Source organism: Staurois parvus, unplaced genomic scaffold, assembly GCF_062004578.1.
Source record: "Staurois parvus isolate SC_StPar_1 unplaced genomic scaffold, SC_StPar_1.0 ptg000449l, whole genome shotgun sequence".
Lineage (NCBI taxonomy): Eukaryota > Metazoa > Chordata > Amphibia > Anura > Ranidae > Staurois > Staurois parvus.
Window position 1 is genome coordinate 1519249 of NW_028318245.1, and position 23730 is coordinate 1542978.

Here is a 23730-nt window from a genome sequence, read left to right on the forward strand (position 1 = left end):
CATTGGTGGTCAGTGGGAAGAATGTCCCTTACATTGGTGGTCAGTGGGAAGAATGTCCCTTACATTGGTGGTCAGTGGGAAGAATGTCCCTTACATTGGCGATCAGTGGGAAGAATGTCCTTTACATTGGTGATCAGTGGAGCAAATGTTCCTTACATTGGGGGTCAATGGGAAGAATGCTCCTTACCTTCTGGGAAATACAGTACCTTGCCCAAGAACTCTCCATCATGTGTGGGTGGCGGGTGAAGGCTGACCCCCGATCCATCCTCCTGGCTGTGCTCTTCATCCCCTTCAATCCCAGAAATTCCAGACATTGGGCACCTTCTTCAGGTCCGACTGCCAGAGGACACCTGTAGGACTCACCCTCATTCTCCTCAAAGCAGCATTCTTACCGAATAAAGGCTCCACGATGGTGGAGGTGGTCAATGTTCTTTACTGAAAAACAGTAACTGCACTGCTTCAATGTTTCAGAGACCCCAACACAGTCTCAATAATGATTCAAACTCTTAGTCCCAGGCCCTGCCGGTGGTTTCTCAAGTTCCTGAAGAAGGCGCTCATTCCCTGTAGACCTGATGTTCTTCCTGGGCTAAGGATGGGAGGGACAGAGGGGTATACTAGACTCCAAGGTTCTCTAATTCTCTCTTGGGGCTAGGGTGGGAAACCCTGGGCACCCTGCCCCCAGGAGGGGGGAAAGCAGGAGCTCAGCAGACAGATGTTTCCTCTTCTTAAATCTGACTCACCTCCCTCCTTGGTCCTGCCTAGTCTCCCAATGTTCTCCCAAGGGGAGGAGGCACCTTCAAGGGGAACCCACTTACCACCAGTCTACAAGATGACCACCTTGTGTCTTGTCTCTATGCTCTAGTCCTCTACCCCTCAAATTTTCTCTATGAGCATACACCCCCCTCCAAAAATCCCCCCAAATCCTCTCTCCTGGAACTAATCCTCCCCCCAAATTTCCCCTCCTAGCCCAAATTCCCCCACCCAATCCCACTTCCGAAGAGAAATCCACCTTCCTAGTACAAATCCCCTCCTACAAATCACCCCTTCTAGTACAACCTGCCAAATCCACAACCACGCCCAGGGCCTCTGCCCCTCCTACTCACCCCTTGTCCCAGCCCTGTAGACAACCCTCAAAATGCTGCAAAATCTTGAGGCACCTCATTCAAAAATGTAAAAAAACCAAAGTGAATAGTTTTACATATTGCAGCAGCAATATGTGGGCCACCCAACCTTGGAGGTGAGTTGTTCCTCCATCTTTGCCAACTGGTAATGACTAGTATTCTAGCATTTCTCTTCTCCTCCAGTTTCTCTCCAGTCTCTGCTAAGGTGACCCCTGTGCCGACAGAGAGATAGCAGGAGAATAGGCAAACAAGGATGCTGCCCAGGCATCCAACTTCCTCCGTGTAAACCAATGACATCATTTGTTGTTAGGATGCCAATGGTTGTCCCATTCTGTGCCCAAGGTTGTAGTGCTGCGCAATAAAAATTTGTGGCTTTGTCCAATAAATAGCAGGCTTGATCCACTTGCTGGCTAGTTGGCAATTTTTTAGGCATTTTGCCAAGGCACCCCTGAAGAACCCAAAATACACCCCAAGGTGGCACGGAACCCAAGCTGAGAAAGGTTGCTCGAGCACAGGCTTTCCAACAGACTCACTAATTCAGAAGACATAAAATAGCCAATACCTTTTCTAACAGGTCTACAATTTTAGTAAAAAAAATAAAATAATAAAAAAATTATATATATATATATATATATATAATTAGTACACTTTTTAACTTAACATTTTGTATTATATCTTTTTAATTCTTCAGTCTTACTCGTAAAATTTTTATTGTGCCGTAGAAGTTTTTATTTATCATTTATTTATTAGTGGTATTAAATTGTATCATCTAAAACATTGTTTCTTTCTATTTAACTTGATCATTGCGATCCTTTTGTTATCTCTTCCATGTTGTATTTTTTATTTTTTTTTTGTCTATTTGATCCTAATAAAAGTTATGGAATAAAAAAATAAATAAATATTAGAGGTGTTTATATAGCACCGACAATTTTATTTTTATTTATTATTTATTTATTACAGGTATTTATTTAGCGCCGACAATTTATTATGTTTCTTTGTTGTTTGGGTTTTAAATATGATGTCATTGACGCAACAAAACTGAAGACGGGAACAAGAACCCGTTATTTCGAAGTACTGAAATACAACGTAGCCTGCAGATTTCAGATTCCCCATGTGGAGGTGATATCGCTTATCGTTGGTGGAACGCATCCACAGGAGGTACTAGAAGGCACAAACTGGAAGTGATGTTAGCTACAGACAGGAAGTGATCTCAAGTAGAAAAAGGAAGTGATGTAAGCTATAGACTGGAAGTTGTTGGTGAGCAAACAGTTGGAGACATTGCTGGAACTGGCAATAGAGAAGGTAAAAAGGTGATTTTTTTTTTTACTATTACCGTTTTATATATTTTCTTAGTAACCACTATACTATCCTTTTTTTTTTGTTCTTCATTTTACTGCGTTGACTTTTATGTCCAGCAGATGCAGCTACGCACTAAGGTAGAGTTCTGCTTTAATAATAATATTAATTAGAGGGATTTAGGTAATGATAAAAAATGCATGTGATACTTTTTATATTTACATTCACATCAGCAGTTTATCTGCTGTTAGGTTGGATGGTAAGGAAAACAGCTTGGTCTTGCTCAGTAGGATATCACATTTTGGCCAATTGTTGACAGAATCCCGTATGACAGCATGGCTTCAAGAGGAGACTCACAGGGAGAACGTGCAAACTCCATGCAGATAGTGTTACCCACGTGCTTAGTCCAGATACATCTTAAATAGAGAATATATCCAAGTGTCCATCCAGAGCCTCTGGTTTATAGACCGGATACGTTCTAAATATAGAACCATTTATCCAACCGTCCATCCGGAGCCTCTGGTTTATAGACCGGATACGTCCTAAATATAGAACCATTTATCCAACCGTCCATCCAGAGCCTCTGGTTTACAGACCGGATACGTTCTAAATATAGAACCATTTATCCAACCGTCCATCCAGAGCCTCTGGTTTATAGACCGGATACGTCCTAAATATAGAACCATTTATCCAACCGTCCATCCAGAGCCTTTGGTTTATAGACCGGATACGTCCTAAATATAGAACCATTTATCCAACCGTCCATCCAGAGCCTCTGGTTTATAGACCGGATACATCCTAATATAGAACCATTTATCCAACCGTCCATCCAGAACCTCTGGTTTATAGACCGGATACGTTCTAAATATAGAGCCATTTATCCAACTGTCCATCCAGAGCCTCTGGTTTCTAGATTTTTATGTTCTTTATTGTACATTGAGAGACACAGGAATATATTATGGGATATAAGGGATGTCCAAAAGCAATCCAGCAGAAGGATGGGCAACAGTCAGTATGAGATCCAACGAATGTGATATCTAACTAGAAGAGTATCTGGAGGAATAATTGTCTGACAGGCCAGTAAAAAAATGAAAGAGCAATATAGAGACTGCCAACTGAAAGGGCAGTAGACATCAACCCAATAAAAAGGAGAGTGGGAAGGAAAGCTTCAATGATGAGCAAAGATGGGTGGAGTACCAAGTCCCTTTTTAAAGAAAGGGTGGAGGGATCCCCCCACCTAATGTGCACAAAGTCAGAAGATAGAATTTTGTTCGTTAGTTTGTTCCAGCAGAAATAGCAGGATAAAAAAAAAAAAAAGACGAGGATGAACCTTTTGAGGTAGTTTCCTTGAGAGCTTCAAATTCTTCTTTCAATCCGAATCTAAAAAAAAAAATAAAAAAAAAGTTTGACTAGAGTTGTGCTTAAAAAAGAGTCCCAGGTTTTCTTCCTACAAGGTCTGTAATTTAGTATGAGAAGCAGTCTGAGGTGTCAGAAGTATGGTGGAACTCGTTCATCCCACTACAGTCCAGATAATTCTGGAGATGAGTCCTGTAAAGGTCTGGATGAGGTGAGGAGGATTCTGGAAAGGCCACATGACATCACTCATCTCTGAAATAAAAGCGCAAACCTGATTGGAGAGGTGAGGAGGATTCTTGGACGTGTGTAGTGACAATTGTTACTTTCACTCTTTATACAGGATTATGAAGTAATGAAGAAAGAATTTGGTGGTTCATGAACAACCAACAACTATCTACATAGGACATCACCCATCACAGTGCCTCATTGAATGCCATGATGGAGAATCAGCCCCCCCTCACATCACCAGGTAAGAGGAGACTTTATTGGAAAGGAGAGAGCAGTACGGAGGGTCCACCTAGATCCCCCATCATCTGATACACACACTGACTGAATCCATTGTTTCTGTGTGTTTGTTTCCTACAGATGGATCCAGTCGTAGGAACGCACCTGAGAGATGTCCTCGTCCTCTGTATTCCCAGGATTCCACACAGGAAGGTCACACCATCCCTCACCATCATCAGGTAGATGGATCCAGTCATAGGAACCCACCAGAGAGAAATCCCCGTCCTCTGTATTCCGGGGATTACACACAGGAGGATCAAACCATCCCCCACCCTCATCAGGTAAATGGGACTGAGTATATAAACCTAAATATGGATTCTAGACTTTTAGTCAACATTCATCTATATGATCTCTTGTTCCTTCTTACAAGTTTGTTCTATCATCATTGGGGTTTAGGATGAAGAACTGAAAGACATCACCCACCATCATCAGGTAGATGGATCCAGTAATGGGAACCCACCAGAGGGATGTCCCCGTCCTCTGTATTCACGGGATTCCACACAGGAAGATCACACCATCCCTCACCATCATCAGGTAGATGGATCCAGTAATGGGAACCCACCAGAGAGATGTCCCTGTCCTCTGTATTCCTGGGATTCCACACAGGAAGATCACACCATCCCTCACCATCATCAGGTAGGTGGGCCTGAACATGTAGACCTATAATGTTTTCTAAGCTAAAAGTTGTTCTTTGTTTATACATTTATTCTATCATCTTCTAGGGAGAAGAACCAAAAAACACCAAAGCCAAGATTAAAGTGGAAGAAGATACTTCTGTCAGTGGAGATCAGCAGTCTATGGAGGAGGGTTGTCCTCCGTATTCCCAGAATTCCACACAGGAGGTTCACAACTATACAGAGAATGATCAGGTAGGCGGGCAAAAAAAATCAAAAATATTCTATGAGAGGACGTTCTACTACGTAAAATTGTATTGGCCGCAGTGTTTACAGATGTTATATTCTACCATCTCTGGAATTTAGAATGAAGAACGGAAAGACATCAAAGTTGAGCATAAAGAGGAAGAAGAAGAGACATTGGTGAGGGGGGATCAACAGTCTATGGAGGAGGGGGAGAGGACTCTGGAAAATAATCCAGAGGAATCTTCTCTACATACGGACACAAGTAAGTAATAAACACTAAATGTAGAACACCATTTTTATTTTATTTTTTTTAATTTTACTTCTACGAGTATAACGTATACATTTTTTAAATTGCTGCATACCTTGAAATATTACATATGTTCACCTAAAAAGAATGCATTTTGGCCTTGAGCAACATTTTACAAAGATCTTTTCTAGTAGTATTTTTTCATAGTTTTTGTCATTATAAACGCTTCCAGCCAGCTAGAACAAGTTACTGTGGAAGACCTTTTTAATACTGTCAAAGCAAATCACCCTTTCTATATACAGAGGTGATATGGTTTTTCCTCTGATTTATGCAGTCTGTGCTATCCTTGTTCAAATCGAGATCTTCACATCTTTTTGTATGGGAAAGAATTAAAAACCTTACCTGCTGGCCATGGGAATGTCATCGATGTACCTACCCTATCATCTAATGTTCCAAATAACTGCGTATCAGGAATTGTACACCGTATGGTGTACAAATGACAAGTCCTCACCAGAAAAATTTATTTTTTGTATTTATCACTCAACCCAATGTACCCATATGAAATCTCTGTTCCTCAATATAATGTCATGTTCCCAACAAATGAGGAGGAGATACTGGACACCATATGAAAGGTCAATCTCCATTCCTCAATATAACGTCATGTTCCCAACAAATGAGGAGGAGATACTGTATACCATATGAAAGGTCCATCTCCATTCCTCAATATAACGTCATGTTCCCAACAAATGAGGAGGAGATACTGGACACCATATGAAAGGTCCATCTCCATTCCTCAATATAGCGTCATGTTCCCAACAAATGAGGAGGAGATACTGGACACCATATGGAAGGTCCATCTCCATTCCTCAATATAACGTCATGTTCCCAACAAATGAGGAGGAGATACTGGACACCATATGAAAGGTCCATCTCCATTCCTCAATATAACACTGTGTTCTAAACAAATGAGGAGGAGATACTGGACACCATATGGAAGGTCCATCTCCATTCCTCAATATAATGTCATGTTCCCAACAAATGACATAAGATGCCCAAAATAATCAGCTGACAAATGGAATTGGTAAAGAAAAGGAGTAAGAGAAGGAAGAGCAAAATGGGGACATGGGGTAGAGAAGAAGTAAGAGAATGGGGATAAAAGAAGAAAAAGGGGGAATTGGAAGGAGAGCTCCAGAGGCTAGTGCTAGGGATGGCAGAATGTATGGCATATAATCAAAGCTCCAAGATGCGTACTGTCAATTGGGAAGTTGGAAAGTGGCCAAGGCTGCCAGGTATATAAGAATTTGTCACGTGTATTGTTAAGGATCGCTGTAAGTTTTTCATTAATTATTGTGTCCTGTAAACGATGTTAACCTCATCGAAGCTAAGAATCAGTGATTTCCACACCCTGTCTGTTGTCTGTCTTGTCGCCTCTGAAAATATGAGTAATTAATGTTCATTCTGGACGAGTAACATGTCCGATCGGTTAATGCGAGAGCGCTTACCAGGGATTATTTCACAAATTAATTTGGAGAATTGTATTGACCATAGTTTATACCCGTATTCACAATCGCCTATCTTTAGCACATGTCCACCAGATACGTTTCATGTCTACCAGTTCCAGGCAACCCCTGAACCGGGAAGAAGGATAAAGTAGGGGGCAGCGGGCTATCTCTAAAGCTGGGAGGTGGAGCGAAGATATAGACACAAATTTCCAAATTTCGGGGGCAAGGTGTCAGTCATGCTCCCAACACGTACAATATGTCGGAGTCCGAGTGCCAGTAATGCATTGGATATAAGAATAAAGTAGAGCTATTAAGCCTCTGGTCGTCGGGTTGGACCCACACTTAGTCTTTGAGTCTATCAAAGGCTGGGTTCGGCCATAGTTCTTAAAGTGTTACTAAACCCACAACAGCACAATCAGTCTGTAGATGCAGTAAAGCATGCTGGTTATACTCACTGTGGAGCCTAAGGGGTTAATCTTCTGCATTGTGTAAAAAGGCTGTTTGATTCTGTCTTCTCTGATCCTCCCCTTCTTCCAGTGTTCCCCTCTTATCTCCTGATAAGACATATCAAGTGGAGTAGCTCTGCACATGCTCAGTTTGGTGTATATTGCTAGAGAGAGATTTTTTTCTTGGGAGAGTGCATGTGATCAGCGCTGTCCAGACAGAGGGTCAGGGGTCATGCAGCCTCATAGGACAATCAAAGGAGAATGAAAACTTCTACAAGTTTTAGCCAGTGCTCAGCTGGACACTATTAGAAGTCACAAGACTGCTATATACTGCTGATGAGAAAAGGTATTTAGCAGTTTATATTTACTAAAATAATTGCATTTCCATGTTGTGTGTACTGTAGGAGACCAGATATAGGGAACGCGGGGTCCGGGGAGAGCGGATATAGGGAACGCGGGGTCCGGGGAGAGCGGATATAGGGAACGCGGGGCCCGGGGAGAGCGGATATAGTGAACGCGGGGCCCAGGGAGAGCTGATATAGTGAACGCGGGGCCCGGGGAGAGCGGATATAGTGAACGCGGGGCCCGGGGAGAGCGGATATAGTGAACGCGGGGCCCGGGGAGAGCGGATATAGTGAACGCGGGGCCCGGGGAGAGTGGAAAATTATTTTGAAGTCTTGACATGTTTAGTATCTAGTTACTGGACACAACTTCATCTTCTATTTACCAAGAAAAAATTCAATACTCTGATTTTATGCCCCAAAATAACCTTGGTGTTTTTGTTTCTTTTGTTTTTTGTTTTTTTCTGAAAATACTGGTTTTGATGAACATCTGTGCTAATGTTATGTGACATAAAATTGCAACTTCCACCATTTATTCTCCAGGGTCTCTACTTTCAGAAAATATATCCTGTTTGTTTGGGGAGTGTAACTAATCTGCAGGCCTAAATTTTTACATTTTTAACCTGTGCAAAAATAACGAGAAATCGTCCCTGGAACGGAAGGGGTCGAAATGGCAAGACTCTCTATGGAATGTGTGAACGTCATGTGAAATGTCCTACAAGCATTTGTGCTCGCTAGAGAAAACAGAATAGACTGTAGTAACCACTTGAGTCGAAAATTGCTTTAACAAAAAAAAAAATCGCTCTTTCACTTTGCCTTCACCTGTCTGTATCCGTACGCTATGTGCCTATACACAGATTAACCTGAAAAATTTGATGCATTTAGGTAGCATTTGGTTTGTAAACCGTTATCTGTGACTTCCTCAATTTCAGCCAATGGTCCAGACTGTTCCTGTAAATCTTTGTTGAAGAAGTGGGGAGTGTGGAGGAAGCTGAGGGCGCTATCCACCATGTCTTCTGGGGATGCCCCAGCAAACCCCACTTTATTGGCGCTCCAGTGTTCTTCAGAAATTCAGACATCCCAGTTCCCAATGACCTGGTCTTCTTCTTTCTTCATTGAACAGCTTGGTGCTCCCCTATTTAATCAACGTAGTAATGGCTTGCACCACTGTCCTCTGGTGTCAGATGGATTCCCCCGACCTTGGCAGAATGGTTTGCCACAGTAAAAGTTATTAAACTAAGGGAGGACCTCATGCCCACCATTAAGGGAACAGAGCAATCCTTCTACCAGTAGTGGGTTTATTGATGGGAGTTTATGTTCTAAGAGGAATATACCTCTTACGTGGCCGCACCTCGGGAGCGGGCCTCTCGCCTTCCGTCGGGAGCGGGCCTCTCGCCTTCCGTCGGGAGCCCGGCCCTCCCTATATCTTATTTCTGCCTCCCCCGGTCCCCATTTACTTATGACCCCTCAGCATACCTTGCCATTACATACATTCAGTGCTGAAGGTGCCAGAACTGCGCCCCATGTTCCCACTGGGGAAAAAAAAAGCCCTGCACAGAAGGCTTTAAATTATATAAATACTGGATGGTATATGAAAGACTACCTACATTCATACTTACCCAACAGCCGTGTTTCCTTCTCTAAATCTTTATGCCAGACCTGAACTTACAAAGATTGTGGCATCACTAAAGCTACACTTTTTATTTACCTGTTGGGTGCACAGATACGGAATGCTGAACCTTTTCTACAATCGTAGATCTCTTCTTTTTGCCAAGGTGGACACAATGCTAAATATATTAGCAAATCCATACAACAGGGATAAAAGTCTACATCAGCCATTCCCAACCAGGGTTCTGGGGATTCTTCCCACTGGCCCTCAATTCAAAAGGCATTTTTGAGAACCAAAGACTTGCTTTTAGCAGCGGTTTCCCGAAAATAATTTCAAGGGTGTCCGTAAGGTACAAAAGTTCAAAATGGGTGGTCTACATTATCCTTGTGCATCAACTTTATAATTATTATAATGCAGGATTTATATAGCACCAACCGTTTGCACAGCACTTTACAAAATGGAAGGAGACAGTTGAAATCCAATTCAGTACAAGAGGAATCAGAGGGACCTGCTCGTTAGACCGTACATTCTAAAAGGGAGGGTCATGTGATCCAAAAGGTAATAACGGTGGGGGATGAGCTGATGGAGAAAGTCAAAAGAAGCAGGAAAGACTTCTCGAATGAGATGGGTGTGACTGGAGTCACTTTGGGTGGGGGGGCCCATGGAACCCAGCTCACTTTAGAGAGGTGGGGAGACCCCTGTCTCAGCACCGCATATCCCTATTATGTGTATTAGCTTAGTGAGGGGTGTCTCCAGCAGCCCTCCCTCCTGATGGGACTGTCTGCTGGTGTGAAGTTTGAATACCTGTGTGTCTCTTGTTGCTAAGTGTAGATTGCCCTGCCCTGTGTCATTATGCAGAGAGGGGGGATTGTCCCCTGAGTGTATAAAAAGGCAGTTCGAGTTTCAAATAAAGAGTTCCATGTTCAGAAAGACTGGTGTCGTCTAGTCTTGTATGGTCAGCTGTGGTGTCTGTTGTCGGTGTTCGGACGGGGAAGTGTAGTCTAACGGAAATACCCAAGCGCAGTCTGGGGTCGGTTCCGTTTTACAATGGGTTTTTAACCATCGCCTAAAAGGTGGGTTGAGTAGATGACCATCACATAGACTTGGGCATAGAGTTCCAGAGGATGGGAGAGGCTCTGGAAGAGTATTGGAGGCCAGCACAGGAAGAGGCGACGAGGGAGCTAGAGAGCAGGAGAAGAGAATTGGTTTGGTTGGTATTTTGAGACTAGGTTAGTGATGTAGCTGGGGGCAAAGTTGTCGACTGGCATTGTAAGTTGTTGCTAGTATTTTGGACTCAAAGGTTCTTGTATGCCCAAACTTCGAAGACCTTTTGGTAAGCACTATGTGCACCATTGGTGAAATTTCCCCAAAAACATCTCTTCACACATTCCACCCAAAAAACACTATGACATCATTTATAAGACTTTATACGGTGGCGACTGTTTTTGCATTTCTTCCCATTATTGCCAACGCCATTCATTTGCAGACAAGATCATTCATAATGGACAATGTACCTAACCTCAACATGTCATGAATATCCAACTGACTAATCTACCTGGTTGAATGGATTTTGCTAACCTCGTTATTTAGCCAAAGAACCAAAACTGTGCAATTGCTTTACATCTGTGTTCACATGTCTGTCTTAATAACTCCTCTTCACATGAGTTAATGCAATGTTGTTTGATTTCTACTCTTTGGCAAATAAAAAACAATGATTCTATTCCCCATTGACCTGGGGAATAACAACTTGAGTTGTACTAATGAAGCTTTAGACGGTCACTGATGGTTCATCAACCAGTTACATTTCAAATCCACACACCAGGAAAAAGATCAACTTTTGTTGTTTTGATTTAACTTTTTTTTTGAACTAATAATTCCGCCAGCATCACACACATATGTGGCATCTTGGAGGTGGTCCTCTTTCCAAGGCACCACTTTAGAGGTGAGCCTTCCTCTGGGGAGCCACATTAGAGGTGAGCCTTCCTCTGGGGAGCCACATTAGAGGTGAGCCTTCCTCTGGGGAGCCACATTAGAGGTGAGCCTTCCTCTGGGGAGCCACATTAGAGGTGAGCCTTCCTCTGGGGAGCCACATTAGAGGTGAGCCTTCCTCTGGGGAGCCACATTAGAGGTGAGCCTTCCTCTGGGGAGCCACATTAGAGGTGAGCCTTCCTCTGGGGAGCCACATTAGAGGTGAGCCTTCCTCTGGGGAGCCACATTAGAGGTGAGCCTTCCTCTGGGGAGCCACATTAGAGGTGAGCCTTCCTCTGGGGAGCCACATTAGAGGTGAGCCTTCCTCCAGGGAGCCACATTGGAGGTGGGCCTTCCGCCGGGGAGCCAGATTGGAGGTGGGCCTTCCGCCGGGGAGCCAGATTGGAGGTGGGCCTTCCTCCGGGGAGCCAGATTGGAGGTGGGCCTTCCTCCGGGGAGCAACATTGGAGGTGGGCCTTCCTCCGGGGAGCCAGATTGGAGGTGGGCCTTCCTCTGGGGAGTCAGATTGGAGGTGGGCCTTCCTCCGGGGAGCCAGATTGGAGGTGGGCCTTCCTCCGGGGAGCCAGATTGGAGGTGGGCCTTCCTCTGGGGAGCCAGATTGGAGGTGAGCCTTCCTCTGGGGAGCCAGATTGGAGGTGGGCCTTCCTCCGGGGCGCCACGTTGGAGGTATGCCTTCCTCCGGGGTGCCACGTTGGAGATGGGTGTTTTACCGGGGCTTCACGTTGGAGGTGAGCCTTTTTCTGGGGCTCCATACTGGAGGTGGGCCGTTTTCTGAGGTGACACACTGGAGGCGAGCCTTCCTCCGAGGTGCTACATTGGAGGCGGGCCTTCCTCCGAGGCGCCAAGTATATGTCCAACTGTGGTTCGTGGCACACTCCCGACACAGAGTTGTTACTGACAGCTCCAAGTCTCGTAATAATGACTGGGAGCTGATAGGAGCAGCTCCACATTACACTGTGATAGCAGTTCACAGGCTATCACAGAGATCACTCTCTAAAACCCACCCCCTGTACTTTTCTCTCCTTTTGAATGAAGAAAAATACATTTACATAAGAGAAAAGTGTAAATATAAATGCATACAATTATTTCATGGTCCTAAGGGTACAAATCCACATATATACTGTATGTGGTATTGCCACAAGTATTAGAAGTAGGGGAATCTACCTGGCTACATCTATTTATATTTAAAACAAAAGAAAAAAAACATGATTTTCCTGGTTGAGGCATTATGGCCACTAGATGGCAGTGAAGCTCATAGGAAATCAACATATTACAGTAGAATTCCAGCCTAAACCTAACTAGCCTTAAAAATGTTCCCTCCCACCTCTGCTGACTAACCTGTGTAAGAAAGATAGATATATATACACATACCGATTTTTAGGCCACTCCAGTCTGGTCATGAGATCCCCTGTGTCAACCAGTGCTGGCTGCAGGGGAGAGGAGAGAGCGCCTGACAACAGCTGGTTATGTATAGGAGCAGTGACATCACCCGGGCCCCATCCATTGTTGGCGCTCCCTCCTCTCACCTGCGGCTGCCGCTGGCTGACACAGGGAAGCCAGATCACATGACCGGACGGGGCTGAAAATAGGTAAGTACATACACCGTGTTCCAAATTATTATACAAATGATATTTTTCTCATTTACCTAAATAATTGATGTAAATAACAGCATAATTCTCATGTTATCAACTATTAAGAGTACAATTCAAATTTTATTGAACAAACCTCCTAATGATAACAGTATTTTTTTTTAAACATAAAACACTTACAATGCACTGTTCCAAATTATTACGCACAGTAAGTTTCAAAACCCTTTATAGGTTGTAAAGAACTAAAAATTGTCATTTGTTGTGTTTGCAGCATATTTACTGAAATCAAAAGCTATTTCAATCAAACTTTTAACAACATTTGAACTTTTTAGACATTTTAACAGGTCACATTACATTGTAACATAGGACCCCTTATTTGATAGCAGCTTCACAAGTCTTCCATCCATTGAACTTGTGAGTTTTTGGACAGTTTCTGCTTGAATTTGTTTGCAAGATGTCAGAATAGCCTCCCAGAGCTGCTGTTTGGATGTAAACTTCCTCCCACCCTCATAGATCTTTTGCTTGAGGATGCTCCAAAGGTTCTCAATAGGATTGAGGTCAGGGGAGGATGGAGGCCACACCATGACTTTCTCTCCTTTTATCCCCATAACGGCCATTGATGCAGAGGTATTCTTTACAGCATGAGATCATGCATGAAGATGATTTTATTACGGAAAGTATAGTTCTTCCTTCTGTACCAGGGAAGAAAGTGGTCAGTCATAAACTCCACATACTTTGCAGAGGTCATCTTTACACCTTCGGGGGTTCTAAAGGGGCTGACCCGCTCTGTTCCCATGATTCCGGCCCAAAACATGACTCCACCACCGCCTTGCTGACGTCGCAGCCTTGTTGGAACAGGGTGGCCGTCCACCAACAATCCACTACTTTATCCATCTGGACTATCCAGGGTTGCACGGCCCTCATCAGTGAACAGGACTGTTTGAAAATTAGACTTCATGTATTTTTCTGCCCAATGCAGCCGTTTCTGCTTGTGAGCATTGGTTAGTGGTGGCCGAATAGAAGGTTTATGTACAGTTGCAAGACTCTGGAGGACTCTACACCTTGATGTTCGTGGGAGTCCAGAGGCACCAGCAACTTCAAATATCTGTTTGCTGCTATGTAATGGTATTTTAGCAGCTGCTCTCTTGATCCGATGCATGGATCTGGCAGAAATCTTCCTCAATGCGCCTTTATCTGCACAAACCCGTCTGTGCTCTGAATCAGCCACAAATCTCTTAATAGTGCGATGATCACGCTTAAGTTTTCATGAAATATCTAATGTTTTCATACCTCGTCCAAGGCATTGAACTATTTTACTCTTTTCGGCAGCAGAGAGATCCTTTTTCTTCCCCATATTGCTTGAAAATGGTGCTCTGCTTAATAATGTGGAACACCCGCCTTCAGTAGTTTTTTCCTTAAATTGGGCTCACCGGCCAATCTAATTATCACAGGTGTCCGAGATTGTTTTCAGTGATCAAAATAGCCCTGACACACAATGCCATCCATGAGTTAAACTGAAAAACAAAATATTTCATTTTTGTGACACTTAAATAGAATTTGCATAATAATTTGGAACGTGGTACATCCTTTTTTCTTTCTTTCTTTTTCTTCTTTCTTTTTTTTCTTTCTTTCTCTTTTTCTCTTTCTCTCTTTCCTCTCTCTCTCCCCCTCTCCTTCCTCCCTCTTTCTCTCTCCCCCTCTCTCTCCCCCTCTCCTTCCTCCCTCTTTCTCTCTCCCCCTCTCTCTCCCCCTCTCCTTCCTCCCTCTTTGTCTCTCCCCCTCTCTCTATCCCTCTCCTTCCTCCCTCTTTGTCTCTCCCCCTCTCTCTATCCCTCTCCTTCCTCCCTCTCTCTCTCCCCCTCTCTCCCCTCCCCCTCCCTCTCTCACCTCCCCATCTCTCCTTCCCCCCTCTCTCTCTCCTCTCTCTCTCCTCCCCCCTCTCTATCCTCTCTCTCTGCCCCCCCCTCTCCCTCCCCCCTCCCCCCCTCTCTCCAATTTTAAGACTAGTTAGCTTTAGGCTAGAGTTTTACTTTAAAGCAAAATGCAGTCAGAATTTGTGATGACTGGGCAAATGTTTGTGACATTCGTCCACTGGAATGTATTAATCTTTTTTCAAAGCCAAAGTTGCAAAATTGGGTTGCGGCGTTAACGTTTGTTTTCCCTCAAAAAAAGGATTAATTGATGAACTGAACGCAATAACTGCACCATCCAGTCGTTTGAACTCTTGATTTTGGCAACTTTTAAGTTACAGTCAAAGCTTCGCCTGCTCTCCATGTTGGGTAAATGTCATATTCACAGCTATATGAACTTGCCCCATTCATATCACAAGGTGCTGGAGGTTTTGCTTTGTGTATAGGTATGTCTGCAAACCCCGCTGCATCCCCCTCAGCCATGATGACGAGGCGAAGAGGCAAAAGTAGCCGGGATAGCCGGAAGCAGAATTTAACCTGGACGGCACAGGAGAACCGAGTCCTGGTGACTCACACTGTGCCCTATTATGCAGAACTGTGCGGCACTAGGGCGCGGCGCTTGAATCCAGCCGAGAAAAAGCAAATTTGGCTTCTTATTGCCCAAGCTGTGAATGCCGTCGCACCGCAACGGAGGGACTGGACGCACTGCAGACGGAAGATTAACGACATTAAAAGGTAGGCCAAACATTTATTTCTCTTGCTTGTATATCTTGAAAATGATCTAGGATGATTGTATGATGTCTGCTTATTTTGGTGACATTTTTCAATGTTGCATGGTTCACGGTTCTCATCGTTGCTAAAACAGAGCCTTGCCCCCAGCCATTGTAGCTGCTTCTAATCAACCTGCATATATTCTGTACCAGGAAAGAACTGGGTTTGGTGGAAAACCAGTTCAGAACCTGTAGGAAGCTGTCACCAGATCACATGCTCCTAATGTCATTAACCTGATATGGCCACATGACCATTACATTGACCTGATAGGGCCATGATGGCCGTTACCTTGGCCTGATAGGGCCACGATGGCCGTTACCTTGGCCTGATAGGGCCATGATGGCCGTTACCTTGGCCTGATACGCCCATGATGGCCGTTACCTTGGCCTGATACGCCCATGATGGCCGTTACCTTGGCCTGATACGCCCATGATGGCCGTTACCTTGGCCTGATAGGGCCATGATGGCCGTTACCTTGGCCTGATACGCCCATGATGGCCGTTACCTTGGCCTGATACGCCCATGATGGCCGTTACCTTGGCCTGATACGCCCATGATGGCCGTTACCTTGGCCTGATACGCCCATGATGGCCGTTACCTTGGCCTGATACGCCCATGATGGCCGTTACCTTGGCCTGATACGCCCATGATGGCCGTTACCTTGGCCTGATACGCCCATGATGGCCGTTACCTTGGCCTGATACGCCCATGATGGCCGTTACCTTGGCCTGATACGCCCATGATGGCCGTTACCTTGGCCTGATACGCCCATGATGGCCGTTACCTTGGCCTGATACGCCCATGATGGCCGTTACCTTGGCCTGATACGCCCATGATGGCCGTTACCTTGGCCTGATACGCCCATGATGGCCGTTACCTTGGCCTGATACGCCCATGATGGCCGTTACCTTGGCCTGATACGCCCATGATGGCCGTTACCTTGGCCTGATACGCCCATGATGGCCGTTACCTTGGCCTGATACGCCCATGATGGCCGTTAGGTCATTGACCTAATATGGCCGCGGGGTCTGAACTTGGTCCGAGCCCACTTTGGCAGAATCAAGGAGGCGATCATGTGACGGCTTCCCACATCCTCTGCTGAACTAGGTTTTGGGCCTTGTTCAGACCGGACCCATCTCATCCCTAATCTGCACTTACAGTAATTTGGTAAGGCATTGTCCACACAAGCATCAATTGTATATTTGCACAGATCCGCACACGGGGGGTGCTGTTTTGAAAATGCGAAGAGAATATTTATCAGTAAAACTGTGACTTTTGCCAAACCAAATTCATCTTTAAACTTCCAACCCATCACATGCATGTTAATTCCACACATTATGAATGTTCTAACGCTACCAAACTTCAATGTCATTTGTCAGGAGCATCATCCGCAAATACCGGGAGCGTCGCAGGACTTCCATCCGGAGCGGGGGAGGAACCTCCCCAGACCCCAGCCTGACGGATTACGAAAAGGATTTGGAGATTGTCTTGCAATACGACATTCTGACTGGAATCAAGGGAGATTATGATACAGATATTATGGGTGAGACATTTTAACATTCGTGCTGCATACAAGAGTTCAATAAATAGGTCCGTAATTTATTTATTTATTTTTTTTGTAGAAGACATGGCTACTGGGGCAGGTGAATCTGATTCTGACCAAACTGGTAGGTGTTCTATTCCATTATTATAGATGTGCGTGATTTGTCAGTCAGAATGTTAACCCCTTCTTGCCCCTTTTAATGGGGTCCTAAAATCAGGGGGCGGGACAAACTTCTCAAACATGCGATTGGCTGTCACAGGCCTGTCCTACCAGCTCCCGATCACAAACCAGGACCAGGAACTGTGTGCGCACATTGAGCGTGCTCTCAGGACAGAAACCTCAACCACCATGGTCACATGCTTTATACTTACATTGGTCCAGCTTGGACCAGGTATGAGCATGCTTGCATTGGTCCAGCTTGGACCAGGTATGAGCATGCTTGCATTGGTCCAGCTTGGACCAGGTATGAGCATGCTTGCATTGGTCCAGCTTGGACCAGGTATGAGCATGCTTGCATTGGTCCAGCTTGGACCAGGTATGAGCATGCTTGCATTGGTCCAGCTTGGACCAGGTATGAGCATGCTTGCATTGGTCCAGCTTGGACCAGGTATGAGCATGCTTGCATTGGTCCAGGTATGAGCATGCTTGCATTGGTCCAGCTTGGACCAGGTATGAGCATGCTTGCATTGGTCCAGCTTGGACCAGGGGTGGGCATGCCTGCATTGGACCAGCTTGGACCAGGTATTGGCATGCTTGGACCAGGTGTGGGCATGCCTGCATTGGTCCAGCTTGGACCAGGTGTGGGCATGCTTGCATTGGTCCAGCTTGGACCAGGGGTGGGCATGCCTGCATTGGTCCAGCTTGGACCAGGGGTGGGCATGCCTGCATTGGTCCAGCTTGGACCAGGGGTGGGCATGCCTGCATTGGTCCAGCTTGGACCAGGGGTGGGCATGCCTGCATTGGTCCAGCTTGGACCAGGGGTGGGCATGCCTGCATTGGTCCAGCTTGGACCAGGGGTGGGCATGCCTGCATTGGTCCAGCTTGGACCAGGGGTGGGCATGCCTGCATTGGTCCAGCTTGGACCAGGGGTGGGCATGCCTGCATTGGTCCAGCTTGGACCAGGGGTGGGCATGCCTGCATTGGTCCAGCTTGGACCAGGGGTGGGCATGCCTGCATTGGCCCAGCTTGGACCAGGGGTGGGCATGCCTGCATTGGCCCAGCTTGGACCAGGGGTGGGCATGCCTGCATTGGCCCAGCTTGGACCAGGGGTGGGCATGCCTGCATTGGCCCAGCTTGGACCAGGGGTGGGCATGCCTGCATTGGCCCAGCTTGGACCAGGGGTGGGCATGCCTGCATTGGCCCAGCTTGGACCAGGGGTGGGCATGCCTGCATTGGTCCAGCTTGGACCAGGGGTGGGCATGCCTGCATTGGTCCAGCTTGGACCAGGGGTGGGCATGCCTGCATTGGTCCAGCTTGGACCAGGGGTGGGCATGCCTGCATTGGTCCAGCTTGGACCAGGGGTGGGCATGCCTGCATTGGTCCAGCTTGGACCAGGGGTGGGCATGCCTGCATTGGTCCAGCTTGGACCAGGGGTGGGCCTGCCGGCATTGGTCCAGCTTGGACCAGGGGTGGGCCTGCCGGCATTGGTCCAGCTTGGACCAGGGGTGGGCCTGCCGGCATTGGTCCAGCTTGGACCAGGGGTGGGCCTGCCGGCATTGGTCCAGCTTGGACCAGGGGTGGGCCTGCCGGCATTGGTCCAGCTTGGACCAGGGGTGGGCCTGCCGGCATTGGTCCAGCTTGGACCAGGGGTGGGCCTGCCGGCATTGGTCCAGCTTGGACCAGGGGTGGGCCTGCCGGCATTGGTCCAGCTTGGACCAGGGGTGGGCCTGCCGGCATTGGTCCAGGTGTGGGCCTGCCGGCATTGGTCCAGGTGTGGGCCTGCCGGCATTGGTCCAGGTGTGGGCCTGCCGGCATTGGTCCAGCTTGGACCAGGTGTGGGCCTGCCGGCATTGGTCCAGCTTGGACCAGGTGTGGGCCTGCCGGCATTGGTCCAGCTTGGACCAGGTGTGGGCCTGCCGGCATTGGTCCAGCTTGGACCAGGTGTGGGCCTGCCGGCATTGGTCCAGCTTGGACCAGGTGTGGGCCTGCCGGCATTGGTCCAGCTTGGACCAGGTGTGGGCATGCTTACACAGGTCCCTGACCTATGACTCGCTCCTAACATGCTCCAATGACACAGGTCACCCTATTATATGGAGTCCCACATAAAGACGGCTGCCTGAGATCTCAAGAGATCACAATCAGGCAACTGACCTCTCTTCGAGACTAACAAAGCCCATGGAAGTGCCTTTCACCCAACAGACTCCTCACTGTCTATAATGGCACAGTGCTACCTACAGGACGGAGGGCAAAACTGCACCTAGCATACAGGTGTGTATGTTAGGACCATCACAATCATGTAACCAGTCCCTGCTGTACTAAACTTCATTTAAATGTAGACATCCAGGTAACATGTAAAGCGAATTGTAATCCGATTAAAACTGTATCTGGGATTAGAATAGCAAGCTGACCAATTTGTGTTTATTACCAGACATTATGTTGACTGACACAGAAGAGGCGAATGCCACCCAGGAGGATTTCGAGGTGCTGGACTATTCTCAGACATCAGATCTCCAAAATGTAGATGAGACGGGAGATGGAGCATGTATGTTGATGAGTAATGTGCAAAGCTGACACCAATCCACCCTGTACGCCTATACAACTGACACCTCCATTACCAGACTTGTGTATTGTCAGACTAGGAACATCTCTAAGGGCCAGTTCACACCACAGAAATGCACTCTGGATGTGTTCCGGATGTGTTTTTGCTTACAGTTTACACCACACTCCATTCCAGTGCATTTTTTTATGTATTTTGCTAAGTTCCAGTATGGTTCTGGTATGGCCATACTTGCATTGGTCCAGCTTGGACCAGGTACGGCCGTACTCGCATTGGTCCAGCTTGGACCAGGTACGGCCGTACTCGCATTGATCCAGCTTGGACCAGGTACGGCCGCACTCGCATTGGTCCAGCTTGGACCAGGTACGGCCGCACTCGCATTGGTCCAGCCGTACTCGCATTGGTCCAGCTTGGACCAGGTACGGCCGCACTCGCATTGGTCCAGCTTGGACCAGGTACGGCCGCACTCGCATTGGTCCAGCTTGGACCAGGTACGGCCGCACTCGCATTGGTCCAGCTTGGACCAGGTACGGCCGCACTCGCATTGGTCCAGCTTGGACCAGGTACGGCCGCACTCGCATTGGTCCAGCTTGGACCAGGTACGGCCGCACTCGCATTGGACCAGGGCCGCACTCGCATTGGTCCAGCTTGGACCAGGTTTGGCCGTACTCGCATTGGTCCAGCTTGGACCAGGTATGGGCTTGGACCAATGTAAATATTCATATCTCATACCAGAGCGATCCCTATGGAAGGTGACAGTGACCACCCCAATCTTCCAGGTCCTGTTGCCTGCTCAATACTGCAACCATTCATAGAACACCCTGTATTTTTTTTTTTTTTGTGAATACAAGGCATTCTCTGACTAGGTGAGATGGAGAGAACATACCCAAAAGGTGGGACAAGTCAACACATGTTGGTACTGAAAGCATTAGTTTGTACTGAATGATCACAGAAAGTTAATGTCTGTCAGCAAGGCACTGTAGTGATCACAGAATTCCTGAGGAGCACGTCTGCTGGAGGAGGTATCCAGATTACTGGGTCACCCTGAGATCCCCCAAATCCTTGCAGTTTATTCAAGGGTGGAGGGCAGTTCCAAGAACACTGCAAGGGGAAACCTACTCTTTCCCTTTTGGCCAGGTACCTCTCCTTACATTGCCAAGATGGCCTCCCAAATCTCACAGGATTTAGGCATTCAATAAGGGTGGGAAGTTTCCTCAAGATGGCCACCTGGAGCCCATAATAGGGGACAAATTAGTCCCCAGTGGTTTACTGCCAGCTTGATGAAGCGGCACAATGCCAACTTCAGGTCGGTAGGCAAACTGCAGCCCAACACCTGCCTACAAGCAGTGCAGTGACGTCATGACGTTGTGATCTTCACTTTGTCCAATCAGAGAACGCCTTGTATTCATTGAAACAATACAAGGCAGTGCCGAGAGAGTAACCCCCTCCCCTTCGGTTCCTGATGTAGAAGGGAAGGCCTTTGGCACAGGACCTGACGATTGCAGTGACTGCCACAGGGATTCTCCACTACCAGTGGAGATCCTACAGATATTAGGCCAGCATGCTTACATCGCTCCAAACTGGACCAACACAACCATGCACTGAGGATCATACCTAAACTTCAGATTTCAGAATACCTTGTTGCTAAATTTTTGTGTCACCCATTTTTGAATTTCAGACGAAGACTCTTTTGATGGCTGCTATGAGGTATCCCCCACACAGCTGTCTCCAGCTCCTTCTCGGTCCTCTGCTGTGTCAGAAAGTCCTGCAGCACCTTCAAACCACCGTGAGAAAGTAGCACCAACTACAAGCCGACAATCGAGACACCGCCACCGGCAGATGCGGCAGCTGATGGAAATAGAGAGACGGAAGCTGCTTGCGAACCGACGAATGCTGCGTCTCCGAGAGGCCCAATTCAAAGAGCAGAAGCGCCACTATAAGGCCATGGAAAAGGCCTTCAACACCCACATACAGCAGCAGCGTGACGTCATGGAGCAAATGACGGGCAGCCATGCTGCACTCCGGCAGGCGGTTGACCTACTGAGCCAGGCCACTCTTTTATTGCAAGGGCAGCAGAGTGAGCCGAGGGTGGAGGACGTGCCTGTTCCTCGTCCTTCTGACACTAGCCGTGTATGTCAGCCTCCTGCTGCAAGTCGGTCTGTAAGAAGGGTGCGAAAACGGCCCAGACGAGGGAGTCAAAGCCAACCATAGAAGCACGGTTTCATTTCTGATGTCTGTACTGTAAATTTTTTTTTTATGCCTTTTTTGTATTATTGAAAAATACTTTATTTTTTTAAAGAAAATTACAAGCGAAGTGAAATAAACAAAAATTGTACAAATTGTTGTTCTGTTTTGTCTGTTGCCACATGTGCAAGGGGCTAACATCACGTATAATGTGTGCATCTGAGACCCAATCCATTCAAGATCAAATTCTGTCATTTTCTTCAAGAAAACTTGCACAAAAAGTGTAATGCAATGACCCCCATAGTTATGGCATCAGTCATGTTCTAGTTATGGCATCAGTCATGTTCTAGTTATGGCATCGGCCGTGTCCTAGTTATGGCGTCGGCCGTGTCCTAGTTATGGCGTCGGCCGTGTCCTAGTTATGGCATCGGCCGTGTCCTAGTTATGGCGTCGGCCGTGTCCTAGTTATGGCATCGGAATGAAATTAACAAGTTTTTCACATGGCAGAATACATGTGTAGCACCCTCCTAGCTTGAGTAGGTGCATTTAGTTTAACTCCTCTGTAATTAGTGGAGCAGGGGTTGATTGTTTTGGGCTGCTGTTCTGCTGCTTCTACCTGTCTTCTAGAAGCGTAGCAGGCGGTCTGAATATCTATGGGCTCCAGGCAATCCCTGGGGGGGTGTGCCCAGAAGGTGGAGGGGAGAACCCATATGTATTCTAAAGCTTGAGGGAGTGGCAGTTTTCCTGGGTCCAGTTCTGCAGCAAGAATTCTGGGAGGAAGCCAGTATGAATATACCAAGGTCCCAGCTAGGCTTAGCTGGGGGGGGCCTATTTAGAGATCTTAGATCAAGGATCCACTGTGGTAAGAAGGAAGCTTGTGGGAGAGAGGCCGGGGGGAAGCTCGTGGGAGAGAGGCCGGGGGGAAGCTCGTGGGAGAGAGGCCGGGGGGAAGCTCGTGGGAGAGGGGTCGGGGGAAAACTCGTGGGAGAGGGGTCGGGGGAAAGCTCGTGGGAGAGGGGTCGGGGGAAAGCTCGTGGGAGAGGGGTCGGGGGAAAGCTCGTGGGAGAGGGGTCGGGGGAAAGCTCGTGGGAGAGGGGTCGGGGGGAAGCTTGTGGGAGAGGGGTGGGGGGGAAGCTCGTGGGAGAGGGGTGGGGGGGAAGCTCGTGGGAGAGAGGCCGGGGGGAAGCTCGTGGGAGAGGGGTCGGGGGGAAGCTCGTGGGAGAGGGGTCGGGGGAAAGCTCGTGGGAGAGGGGCCGGGGGAAAGCTCGTGGGAGAGGGGTCGGGGGGGAAGCTCGTGGGAGAGGGGTCGGGGGGGAAGCTCATGGGAGAGGGGTCGGGGGGAAGCTCGTGGGAGAGGGGTCGGGGGGAAGCTCGTGGGAGAGGGGCCGGGGGGAAGCTCGTGGGAGGGGGACCGGGAGGAAGACTCTGGAAGGAGTACAGGTCACTGTCCGTCTAGAAATCCTGTGGGACATTTCTTTTGCAAAGTGCAGAGCAGCCAGGAGTTGTGCAATACAGCCAAGTGTTATGCAGTGCAGCCAGAGGTTGTGCAATAAAGTCCTCAAGATGTACAGTTTTGCAGTTCCAGGGTATCCCATACTTCTCATCTCTACTCAAGTTCATCATTCCCCAGTTAAAAAAAAAACAGAGAGAAACCCCTAGACTGATCTTTTGACCCGTTGAATGCATGCAGAAAATGCTACTTGTACTCCAAGGAGGGAAATGGGACATCTACCAGTGGCTCCTGTG

The 23730-nt window shown here is 47.3% G+C and overlaps 1 protein-coding gene across 1 annotated transcript in view; it reads left to right on the top strand.

Annotated features, from left to right (window-relative positions):
* LOC149453256 (uncharacterized) overlaps positions 1–23730 on the top strand; it is a 65883-nt gene that overhangs the window by 21741 nt on the left and 20412 nt on the right. The window contains exons 8-12 of the mRNA XM_089688616.1: positions 4176–4242; positions 4359–4558; positions 4674–4913; positions 5000–5146; positions 5258–5399. Coding sequence (XP_089544742.1) covers positions 4176–4242; positions 4359–4558; positions 4674–4913; positions 5000–5146; positions 5258–5399 — 796 coding nt within the window. The remainder of the gene's footprint in view (positions 1–4175; positions 4243–4358; positions 4559–4673; positions 4914–4999; positions 5147–5257; positions 5400–23730) is intronic.